We start from the raw sequence: 25,367 nt of genomic DNA on the forward strand, positions 1-25,367 counted from the left end.
CAATTGGTTGCCTCCTGCATGGGTCCCAACCAGGGCCTGGGCCTGGGAGGAGCCTGCAACCGAAGTACTTGCCCTTTACTGGAATCAAACTCAGGACCCTTTGGTCCACAGTCTGACACTCTATCCACTGAGCCAAACCGGCTAGGACCCTGTGTTAACTCTGGAAGGGACTAAAGATATTTAAGGAAAATACCATATTATGTGTCATTCCTAGAAGTTCCTAAGAAATCTATTTGGGATAGAAACATTCTTGGTGTTTCTAATTATGTAGAGTTGTGATTGCTAGTCTTGATTTTGTAACTAGTCTTTTTCATTTAAAAAAACATAGTATGTCTTATTTTTCAAAACTAAATGAAACTAATTTCATTTTACATATGTACATACTCACACATATTCATACATGCTCACCCCCATATATACAGGAGTATTTGTTGGAAGATCAGACTACTGTGACATATATTAGAGTTTGGTTTTTAAATCCATATTTTTGCATAATTGTTTTATTTCTTTACTTAAGTTTTCTTCATGTATATTGTCTTAATTTTTTTTATGATTATGTGACAATAATCTGGAGAAAATAATGAAAATAAAAAGAATCCATGATAGGGTGTCATGATTAAAGTTATTATGAAAAGATGACTTTTCTTTTCCCAAGTTTTAAGTAAAGCTCTGAATAGGGTGTACATAGATGGTATATATAACTTAATTTTTACCAAATTAATTCCATTTAATTTTTCTCCCCCTCCTTCTTCAGACATTGTCCTATTTTACTGTCATAATTTCTTTGGTAGATAATAAATGATATACTACCTGCATGTGTAAGAAATGTTATTAGTGTATCTAGTATCTATATCATCTATTTAGAGAAGCAGAGCCTACGTATGGTTTAGTTCTGGTCCATTTACTGTTTTACAGTCAATAAAATAAAAGTATAGCTTTTAGATATTATTTTATTCCTATCTTTGCTATTGTGATATTCCTGGCATTTTTAGTAATTTTTTAGAGGAGGAAATTTGTATATGCAGGTTTTTTTTCTTTTTTATTCAAATTAGTTTATTTTTTTCAGATTGCATCTTTTGTGCAATATGGGCCTCGCCCAGAAATTTATTCTCTTTATCTTGGAAAGAACCACAAACATTATAATTTACAACACTGTGTCCACTAGCTTTATCCCTCATTCTCCCCTGCCCTACACATACTCCAGAGCTCAAGGATAGGATTGAGTTAGTGGCACTACTAGTTTATTATCAGCTAGGATTTTTACTAAAGTGGTTAAGTATTTGGTTTTACATAACAAAACATTAGCCAGATGGTATTAAGATTATTTGGGGGACGTGGGGGATATGTTTCTTTTCCCTAAAGCAGATAACTGTGCATGTGTGTAGTGCCACATTGGAATTCCTCAAACCATCCACAGAAAATACGGTGATTTGAGTCATCTGTCTGGTCACTTGATAAATGGTCTTTCTTTTACCATTTCTGAATAATAATTTGTTTTTATAATGAAAATTATTTGACAGGGAAAAAGTCATCCAAAAGAAAAATTGAATTTCATCTGTATTTCTAGCCTTCCTTTTATCTTACGTATGATACATTTTCCTTAAACAGAATTTTAACTTTAGATTTCTAATTAAAGTGATTTATAATTATGATATATATTTCTAGGTTTATAAACACTGAAGAACAGAGACATGACACAGAGCCATCATCACCAGATACTCCAAAAGAGAGCCCCATTGTACAGCTAGTTCAAGAGGACGAAGAGGAGGCAAGTCCATCTACAGTGACCCTTCTGGGTAGCGGAGAACAGGAGGATGAATCATCACCCTGGTTTGAAGCAGAGACACAAATATTTTGCAGTGAACTGACCACAATTTGTTGCATTTCTAGTTTTTCAGAATACATATATAAATGGTGCTCACTTAGAGTTGCTCTTTATCGGCAGCGCAGCAGAACTGCTGTGAGTGAAGGAAAAGATGATCTTGTGTCAGCTCAGCCATCATTACCACTCCCTGCAGAATCAGTAGATGTTTCAGTATTGCAGCCTCCAGGTGGAGAACTGGACAGTAAGAATAAGGAAAAGGAAGCTGAAACTGTTGTTCTAGGTGACTTAAGTAGTACGCACCAAGGTGATTTGATTAATCACACTGTAGATGTAATTGAACTTGAACCGAGCCGTCCTCAAACTCTTTCTCAGTCTCTTCACTTAGATGTTACTCCAGAAATCCATTCATTATCTAAAATAGAAGTCTCTGAGCCTATTAAATATGAAGCAGGACACACACCATCACAAGTGATTCCCCAGGAGAGTTCTGCTGAGGTTGATAATGCAATAGAAAAGAAGTCAGAGAGTTTTAGTTCTATAGAGAAGCCAACTGTGATGATCTATGAAACTAAACATAGTGAAGTAATAGATAGGACTGTAAAAGAAGACATAAACTCCATGCAAATTATTACAAAGCTATCTGAAACAGTAGTGCCACCGATAAACACAGCTGCCGTGCCAGACAGTGAAGATGGGGAAGCCAAAATGAACATAGCTGATACACCAAAGCAAATGTTGACTCCTATTGTGGAATCTTCTTCCTTACCTGAAGTGAAAGAGGAAGAACAGTCTCCAGAAGATGCCCTTTTAAGAGGGTTACAGAGGACAGCTACAGATTTTTATGCTGAATTGCAAAATTCTACAGATCTAGGATATGCTAATGGAAATCTTGTACATGGATCAAACCAAAAGGAGTCGGTATTCATGAGACTTAATAATCGTATTAAAGCCTTAGAAGTTAACATGTCTCTCAGTGGTCGCTATCTGGAGGAGCTTAGCCAAAGGTAAGCTTTATTATAAATTAGCATAATCCACTTTGCACAGTGAGTTAAGTAGTGAAATGTGATCATCTATAATCAGTTTCTTATTTCTTCTATTGCTAAACTTTAGCCATGTTTACTGTTTGATTCCCAGATCAATCATGGGAAAAATTAGTCTGTGGACCTTAAAGCTCTTAGTGGGACTTGACTAGATATCATTAAAAAATTTAAGTGAAGTCTAGAGTGAACTGAACTGGGTGATGAGGCAACATTTGCACTCTTTCAACAACTAGGATCCTGATTCTAGTTGTAATCATTTATGTTCTTATGTGCCAGGGGTGTGTCAGTGTGCTGTGCAATAATCCAGACCTTGGCCCAGTTCTCCATATGTTTTTAAACTTGTTTATTATTCTTTTAGCTCTTAAGTGTTCCTGTCCTTAGGGTTTCTCCTCCATCATTTTGTAACTACCTAGGAACTAAATGTCCAGAGTTTCTGATACACTACCTTTTCTACTCTTCTTAAAGCAAAATGCTACCAATGAGATGTCACTAAGGTAGTTGTTATATCCTAAAGAGGTTTTATTCCTAATCCCTACATATAATGTATTGGCACATTGTGTATGTGTGTGCATGTATGCCCACTTAACTACCATGTACCTGCTTTTGCCTCTCCCTGTCCCCTCTTGCCCCTTGCCCCCAAAGGAAACCACAGAAATCACTAATCTTGTTTTAAATTGAGGTAATTGACATACAACATTTTATTAGTTTCAGGTGTACAACATAATGATTCAATATTTGTATCGCAAAATGATCACCACAATAAGCCTAGTTAATATCCATCACCACATTTACAAGTTATTTTTTCTTGTGATGAGAACTTTTAAGATCAATACTCTTAGCAAATATACAGCACAGTGTTAACTGTAGTCACCATGCTGTACATTACATCCCCATGATTTACTCATTTTACAACTGGAAATGTGTACCTTTTGTCCCACTTTACCCATTTTGCCCACCCCTTACCCCCTGTCTCGGACAACCATTAATCTGTTCTCTGTATCTATGAGTTGGGTGTGTTTTTTTCTTCAGTTTTTTTTAACCAGTATTGTTATCCCACATGTAAGTGAGATCATACAATATTTGGCTTTCTCTGACTTATTTCACATAGCATAATGCCTTCAAGATCCTTCCATGTTATCTCAAATGGCTAGATTTTCTCTTTTTTATGACAGTTAATATTCATAGTCATGTGTGTGTATCATTTTTTTATTCATTTATCCATTAGTGGACATACACAAAGGTTGCTTCCATATCTTGGCTATTGTAAATAATGCTGTGTTGGGGTGGGAGGATGCATATATTTTTTTGAGTTAGTGTTTTCATTTTCTTTGGATAAAATAACCCAGAGGTGGAATTGCTGGGCCATATTGTAGTTTTATTTTTAATTTGTTGAGGAACCTCCATAATGTTTTTCATGGTAACTACATCAATTTACATTCCCAACAACAGTGTGCTAACTTTTCACATCCTCACCAACATGTATTATTTCTTGTCTTTTTTATGATAACCATTCTAACAGGTGTGAAGCGATAATCTTACTGTGATTTTGATTTGTATTTCCCTGATGATTAGGGGTATTGAGCACCTTTTCATGTATGTGTGGCCATCTGTATGACTTCTTTGGAAGAATGTCTATTCAAATTCTCTGCCCATTTTTAAGTCAGATTGTCAGGGTTCTTTTTGGTTTGTTTGTTTTGTGTGTTTGTTTGTTTTTCTATTGAGTTGTGTGAGTTCTTTATATATTTTGGATATTAACCCCTTATCTGATATATGATATGCAAATATTTCCTCCCATTCCATAGGTTGCCTTTTCATTTTGTTGAGGGTTTCCTTTATGTAGCTATTAATAGCTTTACAGAAGCTTTTTAGTTTGATATAGTCCTACTTGTTTATTTTTGCTTATGTTGCCTGTGTTTTGGTGTCAAACAAAAACATTGTGGAGACCAATGTCAGGGAGCTTACAGCCTATGTTTTCTTCTAGGAGTTTTATGGTTTCAGGTCTTACATTCAAGTTTTTAATTTATTTTGAGTTAATTTTTGTGTATGGTGTAAGATAGTGGTCCAACTTTAGTCTTTTGCATGTGGTTGTATGATTTTCCAAACTCCATTTATAGAAATACTGTCCTTTCCCCATTGTATATTCTTGGTTCCTTTCTCATAAATTAACTGACCATATATGCAGCTAATAACTCTTATATAGCATGAGGTACATAGACTTGATGCTGAAGTTAGCAGACACTTCTAGTGACCTCTTATTTTACCTATGAAAGTGATCCTGTATTGCACAGACCTCAGTAAGTCATTTTTAGAAAAATGGATTTGTCTCAGAAATTAGAAGTGTGCTTCTAGTAATGAATTAATAAATAAAAAATTAAAGCTAATTTAAATCAATTCTTAATCCACAGGTACCGAAAACAAATGGAAGAAATGCAAAAGGCTTTTAATAAAACAATAATAAAACTCCAGAATACTTCAAGAATAGCAGAGGAGCAGGTTAGTCATCTTCATGCTTTATTTACTTTTTTATAATAATTTCCATTTTGTAGACTCTGGCTGGTAAGAAGGATAAGTAATTTTGCTTTTCTTTTTCCCCCTGATAGCTTATGATTAAGCCTGTTAATGTCATTTTAGAAAGTTTATGTAGCTATTAGCATTAACATTTCCTGTAGGGAATATTTTCTTGAGCATTATTGATATTGCATTTTAAGATTTGTGTGCGTGTATATGCAGAAGTGCAGTGTGATTGCCGGGGTGGGGGCGATGGGGTGCGGAGGGTTGGGTGGAAGTGGAAGAGGGTATGGGGGGATAAAAGCTGATGGAAAAAAATTAAATTAAATTAATTTTTTAAAAAAAGCGTTTTTAATATTTATTCATTAGGAGCTTTCCTTATTAATACTTTCCTCCCACTGAGGAACTTAATAGTTTTTCCAGATTATTTTACATGAACTTATAGGTAACGTACAGGAGAAATGCAAAGGCAGTTAATACTTATTTCTTCTTTTGTCACAGGATCAGCGGCAAACTGAATCCATCCACTTGCTGCAGGCCCAGCTGACCAACATGACACAGCTTGTATCAAACTTATCAGCAACAGTAGCAGAATTGAAACGGGAGGTAATTATTGTATTTTAAGACAGTGCATATGTAGAGGTTGTCATAAAAGCAGGTGTGTTAAAAACATGGTATCTAGCATTAGCTGGTTTGGCTCAGTGGATAGAGCATCGGCCTGCGGACTGAGGGGTCCTGGGTTCGATTCTGGTCAGGGCACATGCCCGGATTGCTGGCTCGATCCCCAGTAGCAGAAATACGGGAGGCAGTCAATCGATGGTTCTCATCATTAATGTTTCTCTCTCCCTCTCCCTTCCTCTCTGAAATTAATAAAAATATATTTAAAAAAAAAGAACATGATATCTAAGAACTTTCACCAAACAAAATTGTCATTTATAGAGAACTTTTCAGAAAATAAGAATGTGGCATTTTAAAGTTTTGGAAATACATTAATTATCATAATCTTTTGGAAAACATGGCTTTCATAGTTTAGGTCTTACCTAAAATACAGTTAGTTATAAAACCATTCTTTTAGGCCTTTTGCAAACCATTGATAGTTGCAACACACACTTCATTTTCAGTTCAAAAAGGCTTGAGTTACTTAACAAAGGAAACATTTCATTGATTTAGTAAGTATTTATTGAGCAACCAGTACATGTGAGGCATGAGTTTTACCGTCCAAGGTTGGGACACACAGCAGTGAATAGTCCCTGGCCTTATAGTAAACATGGGGAGGACAGTGGCATAGAAAATGGTGAGATGTGGGTGTGGGGAGTGGTGGTGATAAGGGTTGCAGCTGTAGCCAGAGCGATGTTGGGAGGCTTATCTGAGGAGGTAGCATTAGAACTGAGCACTCTAGAGGAGTTAGCAGTCAGAGGTTGGGGTCAGAACAAACCTGTTACTAGATGAACTAGAGTAAAGAACTTAGGTTAGAAACTGATTTGTTTAAGTGCAGAAAGAAAGTTGGTGTGACTGGAGCTGAGTGAATGAGAGAAGTGAGTTCAGGATATTGCAGGAGCCCAGTCATGTAGGCCTTTGTAGGCAATTTAAATTTGAATTTTATTCTAATCATTGCAAGTCATTGGCAAGTATTACGTAAAGAACTGACCATGGGTCATCTCATTGACAAGACTTTGAGAAAGTCCCCATTTATTGCTCTGTGGAGAGTTATCTCTTGGGGAACAGCAAGAGCAGAAAAGGGAGGAAACTTAGGAGGCTGTGGCAGTGGCCAGGTGAGGGGATGTCGGCTTGGACTAAGATTTTAGATGTGGAGAAAAGTGTGAAGTTGTTGAATTCAAGATGTATTTAAGAGGAGAAAGACAAGCCTTGCTGAAAGATTGGGTGTGTGGAGTGAGGAATTGATGATCCCCAGATTTTTGGTTTAGATAACTAGGCGATTGGTGGTTCAGTTTTATAAGATGGGAAAGACCAGGTAAGAGCACGATTTTTTTTCTCCTCAAGGAGGAGATAGTGCAAATGGAAAGACAAAACAAATGTGACAGAATGTTAACAATTGGTGAAAGGCACAAGTATGTTCATTGAACTACTTTCAAAACTTTTCCATAGGTTAGAAAATTTCAGTGAATTGGGGGAAAAAGGAGAAACATTAAAACATTGTCATGGCAGTACGTTTCAAAGAGCAGACCCTGCATTATGATTATGAAGCAAATTAAGAAAATGTTTAGATTTGTCATTTGAATTTTAAATCCCACTATGATTTTCCTAGTATGATTTTTAAAGTACTACTATTCTCCCTTCTCATCTCAGGTTTCAGATCGGCAGAGCTATCTCATCACTTCTTTGGTTCTTTGTGTGGTCTTGGGATTGATGCTTTGTATGCAGCGCTGTCGAAACACCTCTCAATTTGATGGAGATTACAGTTCAAGACTTCCTAAAAGTAATCAGTATCCAAGCCCTAAAAGGTAATGTCAGTATTATATTTCTTTTTTTTTTACTATTCTTTTTATATTTTTGAGAATTTTGGGTAAATGGATATTGAGTTCATTTCTTAGAGAATGATCCTTAAATTTTTTTTACATGTATTAGCAATAACGAGTGTTACCTTAGAGATTATTCTTATGTGGTATGTACAGCTCTCAGTAGCTTCCATCTAGCCCCAATTACAGAGTAAATTACATGTAGTGTACTCATTGTGTTCTCTGTTGGTTTTTCTTAATGTGTTAGATGTTTCTCTTCCTATGATGATATGAATTTGAAAAGGAGAACTTCATTTCCACTCATCAGATCCAAGTCCCTACAGTTAACTGGCAAAGAAGGTAGGTGTTTATGGATATGTAATTTGTACATATATATATGTAAACATGAATCTAGCTTACTTATGGGATAAGTATAACATCAGTGTTGTGTTGGAGACCATCTGCAACAAATAATGGGTATAGTCAAAAGCCACCTATCATTTTCACACTTTATATCTATCTCTGTTCCTGAAAGCCCAGAGGGTGGGAGGGACTGAGTTTAATGAGCCATTGGTAGCTTTGTTTGCACTTGCTCCTGTTTAGAAGTATTTCTTTTTAGAAAGGGATGTTTGAGACAGTTCATCAGATATGGAAAACCTGAATGTGCTCCCATAGCATCCTGTGCTTATCTGCTTCCTCTTCCTGTACAGGTAGGACTCCTTTTGCCTCTAGTTTAGGACTATGAGGCAATTCTGAAAAAAATCTGGTCTTTTTCTTTTTTAAAGCTCAGAGTCTATAATAGCATTTCATTTTCATTGGCTAATACTCAATGAATACTTAAATTTCAATGAATAGATCTGTACTGAGTGGCTGTTTTTCTATATTAGTACTTTTTAAAGGTAATGCTTTAATTAGTGCTTACTAAGAGAGTTATCCTTATAGCAATATTAAAATAACCAAACTAATGATATATTTCAATTAGCAGTGCTTTCTTAATCATTGGCTTCTCTCTTTCTTTAGGATTTAGTAACCAAGCAGCCTATTTCAATTGATTATATTATTCAAGTAATAATTCCTGAGCTTTATTGTTTTGCTATTACCACAAAGGTTTACAGACTTAACCCATTACATGTGTGTTTACTTAGGACTAGTAACTTTCTTTCTCCTTCCTCCTTCCTCCTCCCTCCTTTTTTTATATCTTTTTTTCTTCTTTTGGCCGATACGTCTGTTTGCATCTGAAAATTTTAATTGAAATATCTCCAGAACTTTTTCATTTTGTAAATCTAAAATTCTACATACATTACACAGCTCCCTTTTCCCCTCTTCATCCAGCCCCTGGTAATCACCACTGTTTTCTGTTTTTCTGAACTTAACTACTTTAGATACCTCATGTACGTGAGATCATATAGTAGTTGTCTTTCTGTGACTGACTTATTTCACTTAGCACAATGTCCTCAAGGTTCATTCATGTCATAGCATGTGACAAGATTTCCTTAATTTTTAAGACTGAATAATATTTCCATTATACATATATGCCACATAGTGTTTATTCATCTGTTATTCGGCATTTGGGTTGTTTCCACTCTTGGCTATTGCGAATGTTGTCAGTATGAATTTGAGTGTGCAAAGATCTCTTCAAGACCTTGCTTTCAATTCTTCTGGACATATACCCAGAAGTAGGATTGCTGGATCATATGGTAGTTCTACTTTTTGAGGAATCTTTGTATTGTTTTCCATTTTACAATCCTACCACCACTGTATAGTGGTTTCAGTTTTCTTCATATCCTCATCAACACTTGTCTTCTGTTTTGTTTTGTTTTGTTTTGTTTTGTTTTGTTTTGTTTTGTTTTGATAGTAACTGTCCTAATGAGTATGAGGTAGTATAACTCACTGTGGTTAGATTTCCATTTCTCTGATGATGAGTAATGGTGAGCATCTTTTCATGTGCCTGTTGACTATTTATAAATCATATTCAAACCCTTTTCCCATTTTTAAATTGGGCTATTTTTTTGTTGTTTAATTGTAGGAGTTCTTTATATATTCTGGATATTAACCCCTTATCAGATATATGATTTGCAAATACTCACATTTCTTAGGTTGCCTTTTTAATTTATTTTTTAATTTCTCACCTGAGGATATGTCTTTATTGATTTTTTTAGAAAGAGAAGAAGGGGAGGGGGAGAGAAACATCAATGTAAGAGAGAAACATTGATCAATGGCCTCTCCTATACCCGCCCCCACCGGGGATTGAACCCACAACCTAGGTATGTGCCTGACTAGGAATCAAACTTGTCATGTACAGGACAATGTCCAACCAACTGAGCCACCTGGCCAGGGCCATAAGTAGACATTTTTCGTTTTAAAAAAATATTTTTATTGATTGCAGAGAGGAAGGGAGAGGAAGAGAGAGATAGAAACATCTATGATGAGAGAGAATCATTTATTGCCTCCTGCACATCCCACACTGGGATCAAGCCTGCAACCCAGGCATCTGCCCTGACCGGGAATCGAACCATGACCTCCTTGTTCATAGGTCGATGCTCAACCACTGAGCCATGCTGGCTGGCCATGTGTAAGTTGACTTTTGACTCTGTTTTGATTGTGTTTCTGATAGACAAAAGTGTTTACATTTGACATAGTCCCTTTGTCTATTTTTGGTTTTGCTGCCTGTACTTTAGATGTCATATATTCAAGAAATCATTGTCTCCCTTGCCAGTGTGGCTCAGTTGGTTGAGTGTCATCCTATGTACCGAGAGGTCACTGCAGGAGGCAGCCGATTAATGTTTCTCTCTCTCCCTCTCACTTCCTCTCTCTAAAAAAAGCAATAAAAATATTAAATTATTGCCAAGTCCAGTGTCATTTTCTTTTAGAAACGTCATAGTTTTAGGTCATATGTTTAGGTCTTCATCCATTTTGAGTTAATAAGGTGTGAGGTTGTGAGGTAAGGGTCCAATTTCAGTTTTTTGCATATAGATATCCAGTTTTCTCAGCACCATTTATTAAAGAGACTTTTCTTTCCGTGGTGAGTAGCCTTGTCACCTTTGTTGAAGATTATTTGACCATATGTGTGAGGGTTTATTTCTGGGCTTTTAAAAAATTCCATTGGTCTATTTGTCTGTCTTTATGCCAGGTTATTTTGGATTTTCTGGGAATACAGGCATATCTTTTTTAAATTCCTCTTTAAATTTGTTGAGCTTTTTGAATCTCTGAATTGATATCTTTTTATCATACTGGGAAATTCTTAGCTACCCCCCTTCCCCCCACCAATACTACCTCTGCCTTATTTTAGAATCTCCATTTCATTAAATGTGTTAGTCCTTCCCTCTGTATCCCCTTTGTCTCCTAAACTCCTCTTATCTCCCATCTTTTTGCTTTTTTGTGTTCTATATTTTGGATGATTTCTTCTGATCTGTTTTCCAGGCCATACCTGTTTATAGTCCACTATTAAATTCATCCATTGACTTTTAAATATCAGTTATTTTCCATTTCTAGGAGTTCTTTTAGTATTTTTTAAACATCTAGGTCCTTTTGTTTTATGTTTCTTGAAGATGTTTTCAAACTTGGTTTTTTATTTAAATATATAGTAAGTGTAACTATTTATAGTCTATGTTTGATCATTCTAATATCTTCAAATTTTAAAAATCTATTCATTAGTTGTCTTTGCAGACTCTTGCTCAGGTGCTTTGTAGGTTTGTGTGCGTGGTTATCCCTGTGCGAATCCTTCTCTTTGAAAAATTATTTATAGGGACAGTTTGAGTGCTAATATGTAGGAGAATTTGTGTTTGCTTTACATTCAGGAAAACTTTACATTCATGGCTCGAGCCTTGTTGGACCGCCAGGGGATGGGGATTTGGACAGTCACTCTATGGGTTCATTCTTTTCCTGAGGGTCTAGTCGTTTGGAGTCCCAGCTTACCGTTGGGGAGTCAGAGGGGATAGTACAATCTGCTGCTTTGAGTGGGCCCTGGGGTTTGATTTTTGACGTATTCCCTTATGCTGCCACCAAAACTCAAGTCCGCATATTCTTGCATTGGCATATGCTCTCTGGACAAAAATGACTTTTGTGGTCCGCTTGACTTTTTGGATTCCTACTTTTCCTTTGATTTTGGTTTGGGGATTGCTCCCTTATCTTGGCAGCTTTTGAATGCTTTTAGTGATTAAAAAATCCATCATATTTAGTTGCTTTCATTGGAGAGGTTGTTCTGAATAACACTAACACCCACTCTAAAAGTAGACATAATGTTTTTTGAAAAAACAATTTGAGTGAGAATAGTAAGCTGATAGAAATGACTGTTTGAGGAATGGTTAGGTTTTTTATATATTTGATGACTTTCTCAATAAACTTCTAGGACATAATGTAAAAATATAATTGGTTGAATCATGTTATTAATAAATTTCTGGCATCTGAAGTTTCTTAGTGAATTTTCTCCTTAAAAACTTCTGCCTCTGTCATACCACAGATCCTTTACTCTTAATTGTCTCAAAGGGACTAAAGTCTCATAGCCCCTCTTGTGTATATGTGTTTATCGTGTCCACATGGGTAGCATAGAGCTGTCTTGAATGTGCTTGAAGTAATGAAATTTTAGAAACCTAAAACTAATATTTCTAGTTTACTCACCATGCCAGAGTGATCACTCATTACCCTTTGGTCATTTATATTGCATGTTCAGGCTGTTTTTAGGTTTTGGAGTTCATAGTTTTGATTATAGTAAATCATAGTAATAAACAATTAGAAAAAAGTCTTAGATCTGGTTTTGTGTATGTGTTCCTCTGACTTTCATACATGGTCATAGCTGCTTGTTGCACAATGTTGACCCACATTTGTGGCACAGTGTAGAGGTTAGTCTTTTAGAAAAAAAGATGATCTGTAGATTTGGTATTAGCGTACTGGTGATGTTATTTTCTCAACAGGTAAGGGGGAGGACTGGGCCTCACTGTTGGCCAATAGTCAGCTGGTAAAGACTGAGGGAAGGGGACCAAGCACAAAATAAGAATGGAACCATCTCCCACCTTGCTTCCGCCTTGTGTCTCTTGATTTACTAATTTAAAATGCATAAATATATGGTTAAGTTTCTTTTAGGAAAAATCCCTAAGGGATAATATAGTATTTTATTTTGTTTAATTAAAACCTAACATGCTTTACATGTACTTTTTATTCTTATTTATAGTAGACCCAAATGCTTTGTACATTGTAGAACCCCTCAAGTTCTCTCCAGAAAAAAAGGTAATATTTTGTTTCTTTTTAAGTGTCATGGTTGGCTATGTGGTAGTAGATGAATAAATAGGTTTGAACGGTTTATTATAACCTTTAAGTGGTACTTAAATTACTCTTCCTTTCCAGTCATGGTAATGATATAAATCAATGTTTACAAGGGTCAGCAGACTACTATCTATAAGCCATAGCTGGCCTGTGGCATATTTCGTATGAATCTGGAGCAGTTTTTAAAAGGTTTTAAAGTAAAAAAGAACATGCCGAGACAAATGTGTGACCTGAAAGCCTAAGATCATTGTGTGTGAAAGCTCGCTGATTCCTGGCTGGTAGTCATGGATGGAGGGCCAGTGCATGTCAGGCACAGAGCCTCATTTTTAATGTTATTTATTTATTATTTTTTAAATCCTCACCTGAGGATACTTTTTTTAATTGACTCTAGAGCAGCGGTTCTCAACCTGTGGGTTGTGACCCCTTTGGGGGTCGAACGACCCTTTAACAGGGGTCACCTAAGACTATTGGAAAACACATATATAATTACATATTGTTTTTGTGATTAATCACTACGCTTTAATTATGTTCAATTTGTAACAATGAAAATATATCCTGCATATCAGATATTTACATTATGATTCATAACAGTAGCAAAATTACAGTTATGAAGTAGCAACGAAAATAATTTTATGGTTGGGGGTCACCACAACATGAGGAACTGTATTAAAGGGTCGCGGCATTAGGAAGGTTAAGAACCACTGCTTTAGAGAGAGTGGAAGGGGCAGAGAGAGAGGAACATTGATGTGAGAGAGAAACATCGACCAGTTGCCTCACATATGAGCCCTGACTGAGAATGGAACCTGCAACCTAGGTATTTGCCTGACTGGGAATCAAACCTGCAACATTTTGGTGTACAGGATAACGCTCCAACCAACTGAGCCACCTGGCCAGGGCACAACCTCATTTTATAAGCAGTTTTGTGTTTTGTGACCAATAGGTGGCAAAACTCAGAATAGACTTTGGCTTTTTTGTTTCTAAAGCCTGGCTTTTTCCATTTTGCCTCTCCAAGTAAGTTGTGCTCATCTTGATTAGAGGAGATTGTAGGTGAAAGAATGTGGGCTTTAGAGTCAAATAACCTAGGATTCAGTCACAGCTTGGCTACTTACTATGTTATGAGTTGGCAGGGACCCAAAACCAGGGATAAAATCCTCACCTATCAGGGTTGGTGAGTAATATATACCTGAAAGCAGCTAGTATAATATCTGGTGCATCATAGGTATTCAGATGTGAGTTAGCATCCCCATATCTATATTCAGAGATGGCAGTGAGAGCTTTTACTGAGTGGCATTTACTAAGTAGGAAGGTAATGAAGGTATTTACAAAATAGACCATTGTTACTTTTCACCAGGAGGTGGCACTTCTCCTCCATTAGCTCAGTCCTCTAGATGTTTGATGAGGTAGCTAACTATTGGAGGTCTAATTCCTACCCCTTCTTTTACTTGTGTTATAGAAGAAACGTTGCAAGTACAAAACAGAAAAAATTGAGACCATAAAGCCAGCAGACCCATCACACCCTGTAGCCAATGGAGACATAAAAGGAAGGAAGCCCTTCACGAACCAGAGAGACTTTTCTCATGTGGGAGAAGTGTATCACTCTTCTTACAAGGGTCCTCCCTCGGAAGGGAGCTCGGAAACTTCGTCACAGTCAGAAGAGTCTTATTTTTGTGGCATTTCAGCTTGCACGAGTCTGTGCAATGGACAGTCCCAAAAGACAAAAACTGAGAAGAGGGCTTTAAAACGAAGGCGCTCCAAAGTCCAAGACCAAGGGAAGTTGATAAAGACTCTGATACAGACTAAGTCAGGGTCATTGCCGAGCCTGCATGACATCATCAAAGGAAACAAAGAGCTCACCGTGGGGACGTTTGGTGTGACAGCAGTCTCGGGACACATCTAGAATAATCGAACTTTTCATACTGGAGACTTTCTGTTGTTGTTCTTTGAAGAACAGTCTGTGGTATTTGAAGGGTTGAGGGGAGGGAGGAAATCATAATGGGAAAAGTATTCAGAAATGATGGTTTCTGCCTTTTAAAAGTAGGTGGGATTGTGTCTGTCAGTCTTGGTCAATGCACTGCAGTTCTGCAAGGCTGATGACTTCCCACAAGGACAGTGGTGGAAATTTTCTAAAGACGTTTTTCCACAGATTAATTACTGGTAGTTTGGAAGCCCAGTTCTCTGGGTGGGGTAGGAATGGAAGCCTGAACCTCTTCCTGTAGCTTTGTTCCTATTTCTTGCACCTTCCATATTTATGTGCCTTTTGTCTATTTATAATGCACTGGAAGAGGAGGGGGACTTTTCCTGTCATTTGATTTCTTTGATAACTTTGTTAGTTTTTTTGAAGCTGCAAACACTACAAGGCTTTAAAGTGATCTGCTCCCGGAGCTCAGTAACGTGGGTCAGAAGGCGTGAAGAGCCTGCAGACTTGCCAAGTAGACTTCTGTTTAGCAAACTCACCTGAAACAAGCACTCGCTGGAATTTTTAAGTCTGTTTTTAGGTAAATGGTGATACTGTTAAATGTTGTTTTCATTTAATTTATTCACACTCGTTTTCAGTAGTTATTAACTCAATGAAGAAAACAAAACTACAAGATCTTTTCTTACAAATGACTGGTATTTGCAAATAAATTTTTTATAAATTCACCTTTTAAACATATGTAACCACTGGTAAAGGTTTTCTGTAGCTACATTACATTTTAAACATTCACAGTAAGCACCAGTCCTGCAGACATTCCTTACTACAAATAGAAAATGTGAGCGTTTCTCCATGAGTCCAGGTCCCAGGTGACACAGTCCCTGCCCAGGGATGTGCACAGAACCAGCCAGGGAGTTTGTCGAGCCTGTCAAAATTGGTCAAGTCGCAGGGATTGCTAGTCCTCGGTGTTGGCTTTGTATTGGCTACAAATGTGCAGAGGTGTACATGTGTGCTGTCCATGTGTCTGTCTTCATTTTGTCCTTGTATTTCTTTAATTGGCAGAGACTGTATTTGTATGTATTTGTACATTAATGGGTGAAAGTGGAAAGTTTCTTTTTGAAAGGGAGAAAGTTGACCATTTTGTGTTGTCAGACTTAAGTTATAACTTATTGAGCACTTTTTGTAGTAACTGTTTAAACTTGTCTAATACCTTTCTGGGTATTGTTTGTAATGTGACTTATTTAAAGCCTTTTTTGTTTAAGTTGCTGCTTTAGATTAACAGTGTGTTTTAGGTGTTTGACATTTTTTCTCAGTCTGTACTAATTGTACGTTAGCCATCCAGAGCAAGAGGGTCTGATTGCACAGAAACCCACTGAAGAGCGGTTCAGGGGAAGCAGAGGCAGAGCGAAGCCAAGCACTGCAGCGCCTGGCCCTGTATAGGGCGACGCTCAGTGTGTAACCACGGAGCTGTAGTGCCGTTAGAAACTGTGAATTTCCAAATAAATCTGAACACTTGTCTTTATTAATTGCTGCCTCCTCTGTTCTTTGAAGGAGAATGTACAAATTTGTTACTCTGAACATAGATTTGTTTTTGCCACTTCAGAAACCAAGTTTAGCAGCATTCTGTTCCATAATTGGTCACATTTCCGCTAACTGCAAGCTGAACTGTCCCGTGAACATTTTATTGCCATACGGTCACAATTTCATCCTTTCAAACACTAAAAGGAGGCGCTGAATTTTTATTTAGTAGATAGAATACATGTATATGCTTTTCTCCTATTAGGGGCTATCTTTACAACTACTCATTTAATTTTTCCACATCTAATTAGAGCATAGCATTTTATGATTTGGTTTTATTTTTCCACCCTGAGATTATACCTAAATAAGGAGAAAAATGTGAAAATTGCTGTTAATAGATTTGTGCCTGGTAAGAAGCAAAGCTATGTATATATGAACAGGGATGGGCAAAAAGTAGGTTTACAGTTGTGAGTATATGGAACATAATTTATTCTCATATTATTAAGTATTGTATTATTTTCCACACATTTTTTGACATTAACAACAACTGTAAGCCTACTTTGCCCACCCCTGTATACGGCTGCTCCTTGCTAGTCCACATCAGTCTACTTCTCATGTTAAAGAAAGCATTAAAACAGTATAAAGTAAGAAGAAACTGAGGGTTTGAAGAGCAAAGACACAAAGCAAAACATCTTTTAGTTGAATTTTTTAAAAAGTTGTACATGTAATTTGAGGAATTTTATTTTATTTTATTTTTTTAAAAATATTTTTTGATTTTTTTTTTTTTTTTTACAGAGAGGAAGGGAGAAGGATAGAGAGTTAGAAACATCGATGAGAGAGAAACATCAATTGGCTGCCTCCTGCACACTCCCTACTGGGGATGTGCCCGCAACCAAGGTACATGCCCTTGACCAGAATCGAACCTGGGACCCTTCAGTTTGCAGGCCAATGCTCTATCCACTGAGCCAAACCAGTTAGGGCAGGAATTCATTTTATAAGGCTTATACAGAAAAAACAGTTCTCTGCTACCACTATATCCCTGCTAAGTGTCCAGGAAAAGAAGGGAGAATGGGAATCGAACCTGCAAGCTTTTGGTGTATGGGATGACCCTCCAACCAACTGAGCTACCTGACCCATTGGCTTAGCTCTTAGGCTTGCCTTCTTTTCCCAATAATCTTATACCCACTGTTTTCCTCTAAACTAGTATCTTTCCATATCATGTTGCCGAATTTAGCTGATTACTCTGAACTAATGGAGTCCATGACTTTTGGACTCCATTATGCGCTTCTAGTGGAGTTTTCCTGTCTTTGCTCTTCCCTGCCTTTGCTCTTCCCTGCATGAATCATAGGGGATTTACTTCCCCGGGTGCAATATATTATCAGCTTTATGTCCAGCAATTTTCTGGGAGATGCTCTGTTTAATGGGTATAGAAAGAATGCCTGTAGCATGTTTATTAGATGAAAGTATATGAGTGTGCCGCACCAGCACAGCCAAGTGTTCGGTGAGGCTGAGGAGGATGGGGGGGATGTGGGGGGGCGGTAAAGGATTAAAGAAAAGACAGACAAAGAGAATATAGCTGGGGCTTGGTGGATCTCCTGTGCCTGGATGAGGCCACAGAGAAGGATCCAGCCAGCAAGCTGAGGCTTTATTTCATAGAGAAAAACAAGGTAGTAGTCAACATAGTTACAATGTTCTTGTGAGTGTCACTTGTTTTGGCAGCACTTGCTGCACCTCCCACAGCCCATTAGCTACCCAGGAAGGAACTAGGGAGAGCGATAAGGTTAACTCTAGAACCGCTCCCTACATATGAGTACTTCCAAAAGATATTTTGTTCAATGAAGTAAAGTAAAAATACTTCATGAACACAATTGACAGGCAGGGACTGCCATACCCTTGACCATAGGTGTCAGGAAGTCCACACGGGGCAATTCTAAGAACCAGGCAGCAGTGAAGAGAAATGAACAGCTTTCGCATCAGTGGTGAAGAGAAGTCTGCTCTGCCCAGGAGGAGGCAATCAGAATTCTTATTTATTGGGGTTTATGGAACTTTAAAAGAGGAAGTACAAAAATGACTCAAAATCCCCACATGAAAAAGAATATTGATTTGAGGGAGCAGGAGATGCTAATGCACATCACATCAAAGAGGCTCTAAGTAAAAATAACAAGCAGCACAGCAGAGAACGGAAACTGTGGCTCTCCCCCCACCCCCAAGAGTCTCTGATCTCCCCCCACAACCCCAAAAAACCCTGCACACGTATCACAGGAGCCCTATTTGAACTTGAGCCCTGGTCAGTGTGTGTCTCTGTCCCAGAGCAATCGAGCTCATCAAGTCACTCAGAAATGCCTGCGCTATTTACTGCAGGGCCCTGAGGCCTGTCCCAGGCTAGCTCTTGGCCCATTGCTGCTTGCCTATTATAGTTCCATCAACTAAGTAAAACTGGGCATTTCAGAGTGTTTATTTTTTCACTGTAGCATAGATCAGTTTAGAGCCATCTCTGCTTTCTATTGGATTGCAAACATTATAAGTTACCAGGAATGAGAGTCTGAGCCTGGTGCCAACCAGATCACCTTCAGTCAATCCTGTGCTGACTATAAATTGATTCATACTATTTATGACAAATGTCAATCCATTGCTGAACAGACGCTGTGCATTGAATTTTTGTTCTACCACAGTTACCATACTTAAAGATAATCTATACGTGAAATCTGAGAAATTATTTTTTAAGTTGATTTGACAGAGAGATATTGGTTTGTTGTTCACTTATTCATGCATTATTTGTTGCTTCTTGTATGTACCTTGACTGGGGATCAAACCCGCAACTTTGGCATATTGGGTCGATGCTCTAACCAACTGAGCTACCTGGCCAGGGCCAAAGGAAATGGTTTCTTGTCTTCAAGATTATCACTGAGGAACATTGCTAATAATTCTATACCTCCTGTAAGAGGAATTATAGATGCAAACTTCACTGGTAAGGAGCTGAACTAATTTTCCCCAAATCTGTAATCAACCCCCTGTTGAGACCATAGCTTGTGTTTGAGATGGTGGCTAGCTGGGATTGGCTGTGATTGTAGGTCTTTATGGTTATTTTGGGCTAATCAACTGAATTAACTTCTGTTTCTAAAACCTATGAGCACCATAGGAATTTTTTAATCTCTTTCAGAGGGCAACGTGAGTCACTTTGTTATCTTCTTCACTGCCTTTCTCCATAGAGGACATAGAAGAAATTTTCAAAATGAAAGTATAAGAAAAACCTACTAGTTTTTTATAGTAAAGGGGATGCAAGAAACTAGAGACACAAATGACCAGGGAAACTGGGTCAGAAGGCTGTATCAAGGACAAGATCAATCCTCATAGGCATTTATGGCAGGTAAATAATGACTCTCCCTCACACACAAACAAGTATTCACATCCAAGAGGTAAGCTACCTGGGGAACTACTTGAGTAACTCGAGACTGAGGACACGTGGAATTCGTTTCTTGTCTTTCTAGAAGCTCCTCAGATGGTGTTCCAGGCATGTGTCTGGGGGCGGGGAGCGGGGGGGGGGGAGTTGGGGGAGGGGATGTGGGGTAGGATGGGAACCTCTGCCCAAGGACCCTGGGTTTTATAACTTGTGATAGGTTGTCTCTTAGTCCTTCAGGAGGGGGAGGGCATCTGTCACAGAGATTCATTTCCTGCTTTAAGGGGCACAGAGCAGTCAGAGAGTTCTTCCCACTGCTGCTGCTTTTTAGGTGATTTAGTGCAAAATAACCCATGTGCCATGGTGGGATGTCTTGGGGCAGCCCAGGGTCCCAACATTATCATGGTAGAATTTTTTATTTTATTGAATTTATTGGGGTGACATTGGTGAATACAATTATACAGGTTTCAGATTCTACAATACATCATCTGTATATTATGTTTACCACCCAAGTCAAGTCTCCTTTCATCACCATTTATCCCCCTTTGCCCGCTTCTACCTCCCCCGCCCCGCCCCCCCCCGCCCCCCACACACAGCCCTTCCCTCTGGCAGTCACCATACTGTTGTCTGTGTCCATAGTTCTTTCTTTCTTTTTTTTTCTTTGTTTAAATGCTTCACCCTTCTCACCTACCCCCCCCCAAACCCCTCCCCTCTGACAGCTGTCAGACTGTCTCTATATCCATGAGTCTGTCTCTACTTTATTATTTTGTTCATTAGATTCCACATGTGAGTGAGAGCATATGGTATTTGTCTTTCTCTGACTGGCTTATTTCACTTAGCATAATGCTCTCCAGGTCCATCCATGCTGTTGCAAAAGGTAAGAATTTCTTCTTTTTTTATGGCTGAGTAGTATTCCATTATGTAAATGTAACCATGGCAGGATTTTTAAGCCAGGCATTCTGGAGCCAAGCTAGAGGTTGCAAACTCACTCATGCAGATGGAGCAGGCAGGTGACGTGAGGAAGGACAGCCTGATGCGAGACCAGAAAAGACCCTGTGGATGGAGGGCACAGCCACAGGACAGGAGAATTTCTCCCTGGCACAGCCCCTCTCCCAGCAGCTCCTCTGGCTCTGTGCTGTGGTTTCCGCTGCCTCCTGCCACCCGAGTTTCCAGTGGTTAAAGCCTCCTTTGTCTAACGCTCTGAGAACCCCAGCGAGGGTGCCTGCAGGTTTTCTCGAAGACCCATGTCTGGGCAGCCTCTCCCCGGGTGTCACAGCTCATGGAACAAGAGGCGGGCTGAATCACAGTTGCTCGGCGGTGTGGCACGCACATGTTCCATTGTGCTCTGGAACGCCAGGCTCCAGCCCAGACCACAGAGGGCTGTGGGCAGAGCAGCCTCTGATCTGTCTCATCTCTGGAAACCCTGACTTTCGAGCTGGGTCAGAGCCAACCCAAAAGAAAGTGCCCACACTAAACCCTGCAAGAGGAGCAGCAGCCCCGAGCAGTGCGACAGGCGCTGCCTGGGGTGCTCGTGCCCCGGAGGGTGGCTGAGGGGGACAGCCCACCACGGGCACCACGTGTGTGCCTTCCCTCGGAAGAGCAGGGCTGGTGCGGGAGGGGTGCAGGTGCAACTAACCTCGCTGCCCAGTGGACAGGATGCGCCGGGCTGGCAGGAAGGCTCTGATCACATGAGCAACGAGGAATCCGGTCACTTCTCAGACCGACAGTTCCTCTTGAACTGGTTACTTGCTTGATCTTTTTTTTTTCCCCTTAGACACAAAGTTAAAAGAAATGAGTGGGCCTCATTCTTCAAGCCCCATCTCAGATTCAACCTCCTCCATGAACTGTTTCCTTCTCTCCCAGCTCCACCCTCAGTCCAAACAGGACTCCTCTCCTTTCCAACCTGCTACTAATGTGCATGTATCCAGAGCGGTTATCACACTAGTAACGCAGTTACTGTTCCTGGGGCCTTCTCTGCTTCAGCGCGGTCTGTGCTCAGGGCCACCCGAGTGTGAGGACTGGCCAGCGCCCCTTTGTCCCCTAAGGTGGGCAGTGCTGAGCTCAGCACGCAGGAGCTGAGGGGTCCAGGGTAGACCCTGCCCTTGCCCACTCCTGGTCCCTGATGCGCTGCACTGGGCACGCACTGGGCAGGGGGTTGTGAGGCCTTCCGAACACATTTCAAATAGATCAGGTCGGGCTGGTGGAGCCCCCAACATGGCATGCGCTTCAGAAAGGTGTGATGTCTTCTGACTGCTCATAACCTTAACAGTCATCATGTAATCTGAGGGCTGCAAACAAGACCCCGCTGCTAGGTGCCTGTGGAAGTGCCTGAAAGGGGTGTCTCCGTGTTCCCTTGGATCCCCGCCCGCAGGGGTATAAGGTGCCTGGTGCTTGGGGTCGGTGGCAGGAGGACCGAGTAGTTCCTGGCTTTGTGGGGCTCCTTAGCCCGCAATGTGCCCCTTCCTCCAGCTCCACGTGGGGAAGAGGGACTGACGGTCCGCAGGGAGTCAGCCAGGAAAGGCCGCAAGAAATCAGGGCGGCTACTGAAACACTAGGAGCGGCAGTCAATCGTGAATGCTGCCCCTTCATTAGAGGACCACTGTCCACACAGGCAGGGACAGAGATGGAAGGAAGGACTTGGGGATCGGATGTCTATGATAAATGGAGGAAACACGGCTGATGATGAACCCCAATTCAGGCCTCTTTGGGTGCATCCACATTAAAAATCACCCTCTGGGGACCTGGAAAGCCCTGTGGGAGTCAGAGGAGGCGAAACCTCATCGAAAGCAGTTTCATGCTCGAATTGAGTCTCACTGGGAGGTTGGGTGGGTGGAGGGACGAGATGCAGCCCAGGATGGGGTCTTTTCTCTGGGCGAGCTGGGCTCTGCCACTGGCACCCCCATTTGGTGGGGTTGACCTTTTCTCTTCTCAGGAACTGGCAGGTGTCAGGCCAGGAACAAAACATTGGCCACTACCCTTTCCCTGAAACTCTTGCTCCCTTTAGGCTTCCAGTGTTTGTGTGCATTTTTAGGTCTCTTGGTTTCAAGTATCAGAAACCCAACTCAAACAGGCTTACATTTTAAAAAAAGAAGGAAGTGATATTCTGCGGCCACGGTGCTCAGTGGAGTTGGGGAAGGTCTTTTATCTCAGATTTCCCGGACAATGAGGGGGTTACACTGGATGACCACACTGTGCTGAGAGCCAAGGCAGGGTCCATGCCTGACCGGGGCCACATGGTACGTGCAGAGCGAATGAATGAATGAACAGATGACCGTGTGTTAAGATTGATTTCAGTTCTCACTCCCATGACTGTGAACACAGGCATCTCTCCAGCCAGGAGGTGCAGGGAGATGTGAAAAAGTGGAGAATGTAGAAAATGTGCATCTGTAAATGAGAGAAGAGATTTCTGAGCAGAGAAGCCTGGGCACTTAGCGTCAACCCCAAGACCTTCTGCGAAAGGAAGTGGTTCCTGCAGCCTTCTGACCACTTCCGCGTATCCCACCCATCTTGTGCCTCACTCTGGGGAGAGGGAGCTGAAACAGAACCAACAGAAGGTGTGTGTGTGTGTGGGGGGGGGGGGGGACTCTTTAGAGATCATAGTTACTGGGTCCTTATTCTTTGCTCCAACCCTCTCCAGGCCCTTCCTCTGCCCTTGTTAGCCAGAGCCCAGGGAGCGTGAGTGGAGCCTTTGCAGAAGGTTGCACGCACGCACGCACGCACGCACGCACGCGGCAGGGTGCAGGTGGAGTGTAGAGAAGTATTTGCTGTGCGGGGATAAGGAACATGCAGAGCCGTGGGGTGAGTTAATTCAGAGCTGCCAGGGGAAGGAAACCGCAGGCCCTTTGCTCTCTCCCTGGAATCCCTGCCTTGAGGGATGGAGCCCAAGCAGGCCCCGGGGAGCTCCCCCTTTCTTTACAGAGCGGTCGCCTTCATATGTGAGGTGAGACGTGCAAGGATGAATGCACTGTGGGGTCGGGTGCTCCTGGGCCAGGTGTCTGCAGAGCAGAGGCTGACTCAGACAGGTGCCCGCCCCTGTCCTGGGAGGCATCAGGTGTGCCAGTGCATGTCCAGGTGTTTCAGGTGTGTGTGGGGAGGGGCAGTACGAGGAGACAGGACTGTGTCTTCCTGACTCTTCCACACACCGGCTGTGGTCTTCGGGGACACCGCTTACCTCTGTGGAGCTCAGGTCCCCATCCGTAAGAAAGGGGCATGATAGGGTGACCACAGCATTCTAGCGTTGAGATTCTGGAGCCATGGAAGGTTCTGGGCTGGTGAGACAGAGCTGCAGCTGGTTTGCAAACCAGGCTCAGGGGCGAGTATCTCATTTGTGAGATAACAAACAGGTGCGGCCTAGCGCTCGTCACTCACGGGCCAAGGCTGGCTGCCCCCTTTCTGCTGGCGCAAGGCTGTGGGTTCAAAACTGGCTTCTTGTGGGACCCGAGGGTGGGAGGCTCTCGAGGCATCCAGCTGCACAGCCCTGACCAACATCTGCCAGACTCTCAAAGGAAACAGTGGGTGATGAGAACAACGACTTTGACATTTCAGCCTGTCTTTGGTGCATCTGGCTTTCCCACAAACCCACCATGACACACGTTTATGCAATGAAGTGTTTGAAACATCAAGTAGGGGTTCATGAAAGAGCCCACAAGATCAGGCATTTCCAGTCTTAAAAGATGGTGTTTGGGGTGTGTCTCACACCCCACCCCACTTCCTCGCCACCCTGCAGGTGGGCTCCCAGCCCTGTGCTCTTAGGGGTGCTGCTCACAGGGACACGTGAGCATTCTTGCTTCGTAATCACTCACATTCTGTGGCCTTTCGGGGTTAGAGTTTTGGCTCAAATGCACACAGGGTGTGGGACCTTTTGGAAGGATGTGTGTAGTCTGGAAGGATGAGTTGGGGGATAAGCTATGAAGCATCACTCTTGTTTCTCCAAGTTACACCAGGAGAAAGCAAGAGAGTGAGGATGACAGCGGCAGTGGGGCCAAAAGGATCACTTAACTTATTTGAGCGTCAGTCTCCTCATCTATATTTATTGAATTAACAGATATGTATGGAGTGTCTCCAACACCAGTCTAGATTGGGAACAGCAGTATCTTAGGCAGAGGCCCTCAGGTGGGCAAGTAATTGCCATGTTTGGTGAACAGAAAGGCCAGTGTGGCCACAGTGTGGTGAGAGAGGTAGAGTAGAATGAGATAGGTTGTAGAGTTAGGAAGAGCCCAGATAATGCAGAGGCTTAGAAGTCATGATGAAGAAAGAGTTCAGATTCCTTTCTTAAGGCGATGGTGAGCCACAAGAGTGTTGTTTGAAACCCCCTGGCAATGGGCAAGGAGACACCTGATTGGTGGTGTTGCTCTTAGATCAGTCAGGGGCAAAGCAGATGTACAGTCCTTAGTTCATCCTAGCTTGATGCCTGTGTCGGTGGCCAGAGCTGTTTCATGCCTGAGGCGCATGA

General features: G+C 41.0%; 1 protein-coding gene and 1 pseudogene across 9 annotated transcripts in view; both read left to right on the forward strand.

The window, feature by feature from the left end:
* SUCO (SUN domain containing ossification factor) overlaps window positions 1-16,526 on the forward strand; it is a 53,244-nt gene extending 36,718 nt beyond the window's left edge. For 6 of the 9 annotated variants that reach the window (XM_006088909.2, XM_006088907.3, XM_006088911.3 and 3 more), the window contains 7 exons: window positions 1,666-2,829; window positions 5,271-5,358; window positions 5,875-5,979; window positions 7,681-7,835; window positions 8,098-8,189; window positions 12,997-13,052; window positions 14,542-16,526. In XM_006088909.2, coding sequence (XP_006088971.1) covers window positions 1,666-2,829; window positions 5,271-5,358; window positions 5,875-5,979; window positions 7,681-7,835; window positions 8,098-8,189; window positions 12,997-13,052; window positions 14,542-14,985 — 2,104 coding nt within the window. In that variant the 3' untranslated portion in view covers window positions 14,986-16,526. Of the gene's footprint in view, window positions 1-1,665; window positions 2,830-5,270; window positions 5,359-5,874; window positions 5,980-7,680; window positions 7,836-8,097; window positions 8,190-8,448; window positions 8,523-12,996; window positions 13,053-14,541 lie in introns of those variants that run through there. The other 3 variants (XM_006088908.3, XM_023753938.1, XM_023753939.1) reach the window with 3 other exon arrangements.
* Window positions 16,527-25,222: 8,696 nt separating this feature from the next.
* Window positions 25,223-25,367, forward strand: LOC111826106 (annotated as a pseudogene).

This window comes from Myotis lucifugus, unplaced genomic scaffold (genome assembly GCF_000147115.1).
Source record: "Myotis lucifugus unplaced genomic scaffold, Myoluc2.0 scaffold_54, whole genome shotgun sequence".
In the NCBI taxonomy this organism is placed as follows: Eukaryota; Metazoa; Chordata; class Mammalia; order Chiroptera; family Vespertilionidae; genus Myotis; species Myotis lucifugus.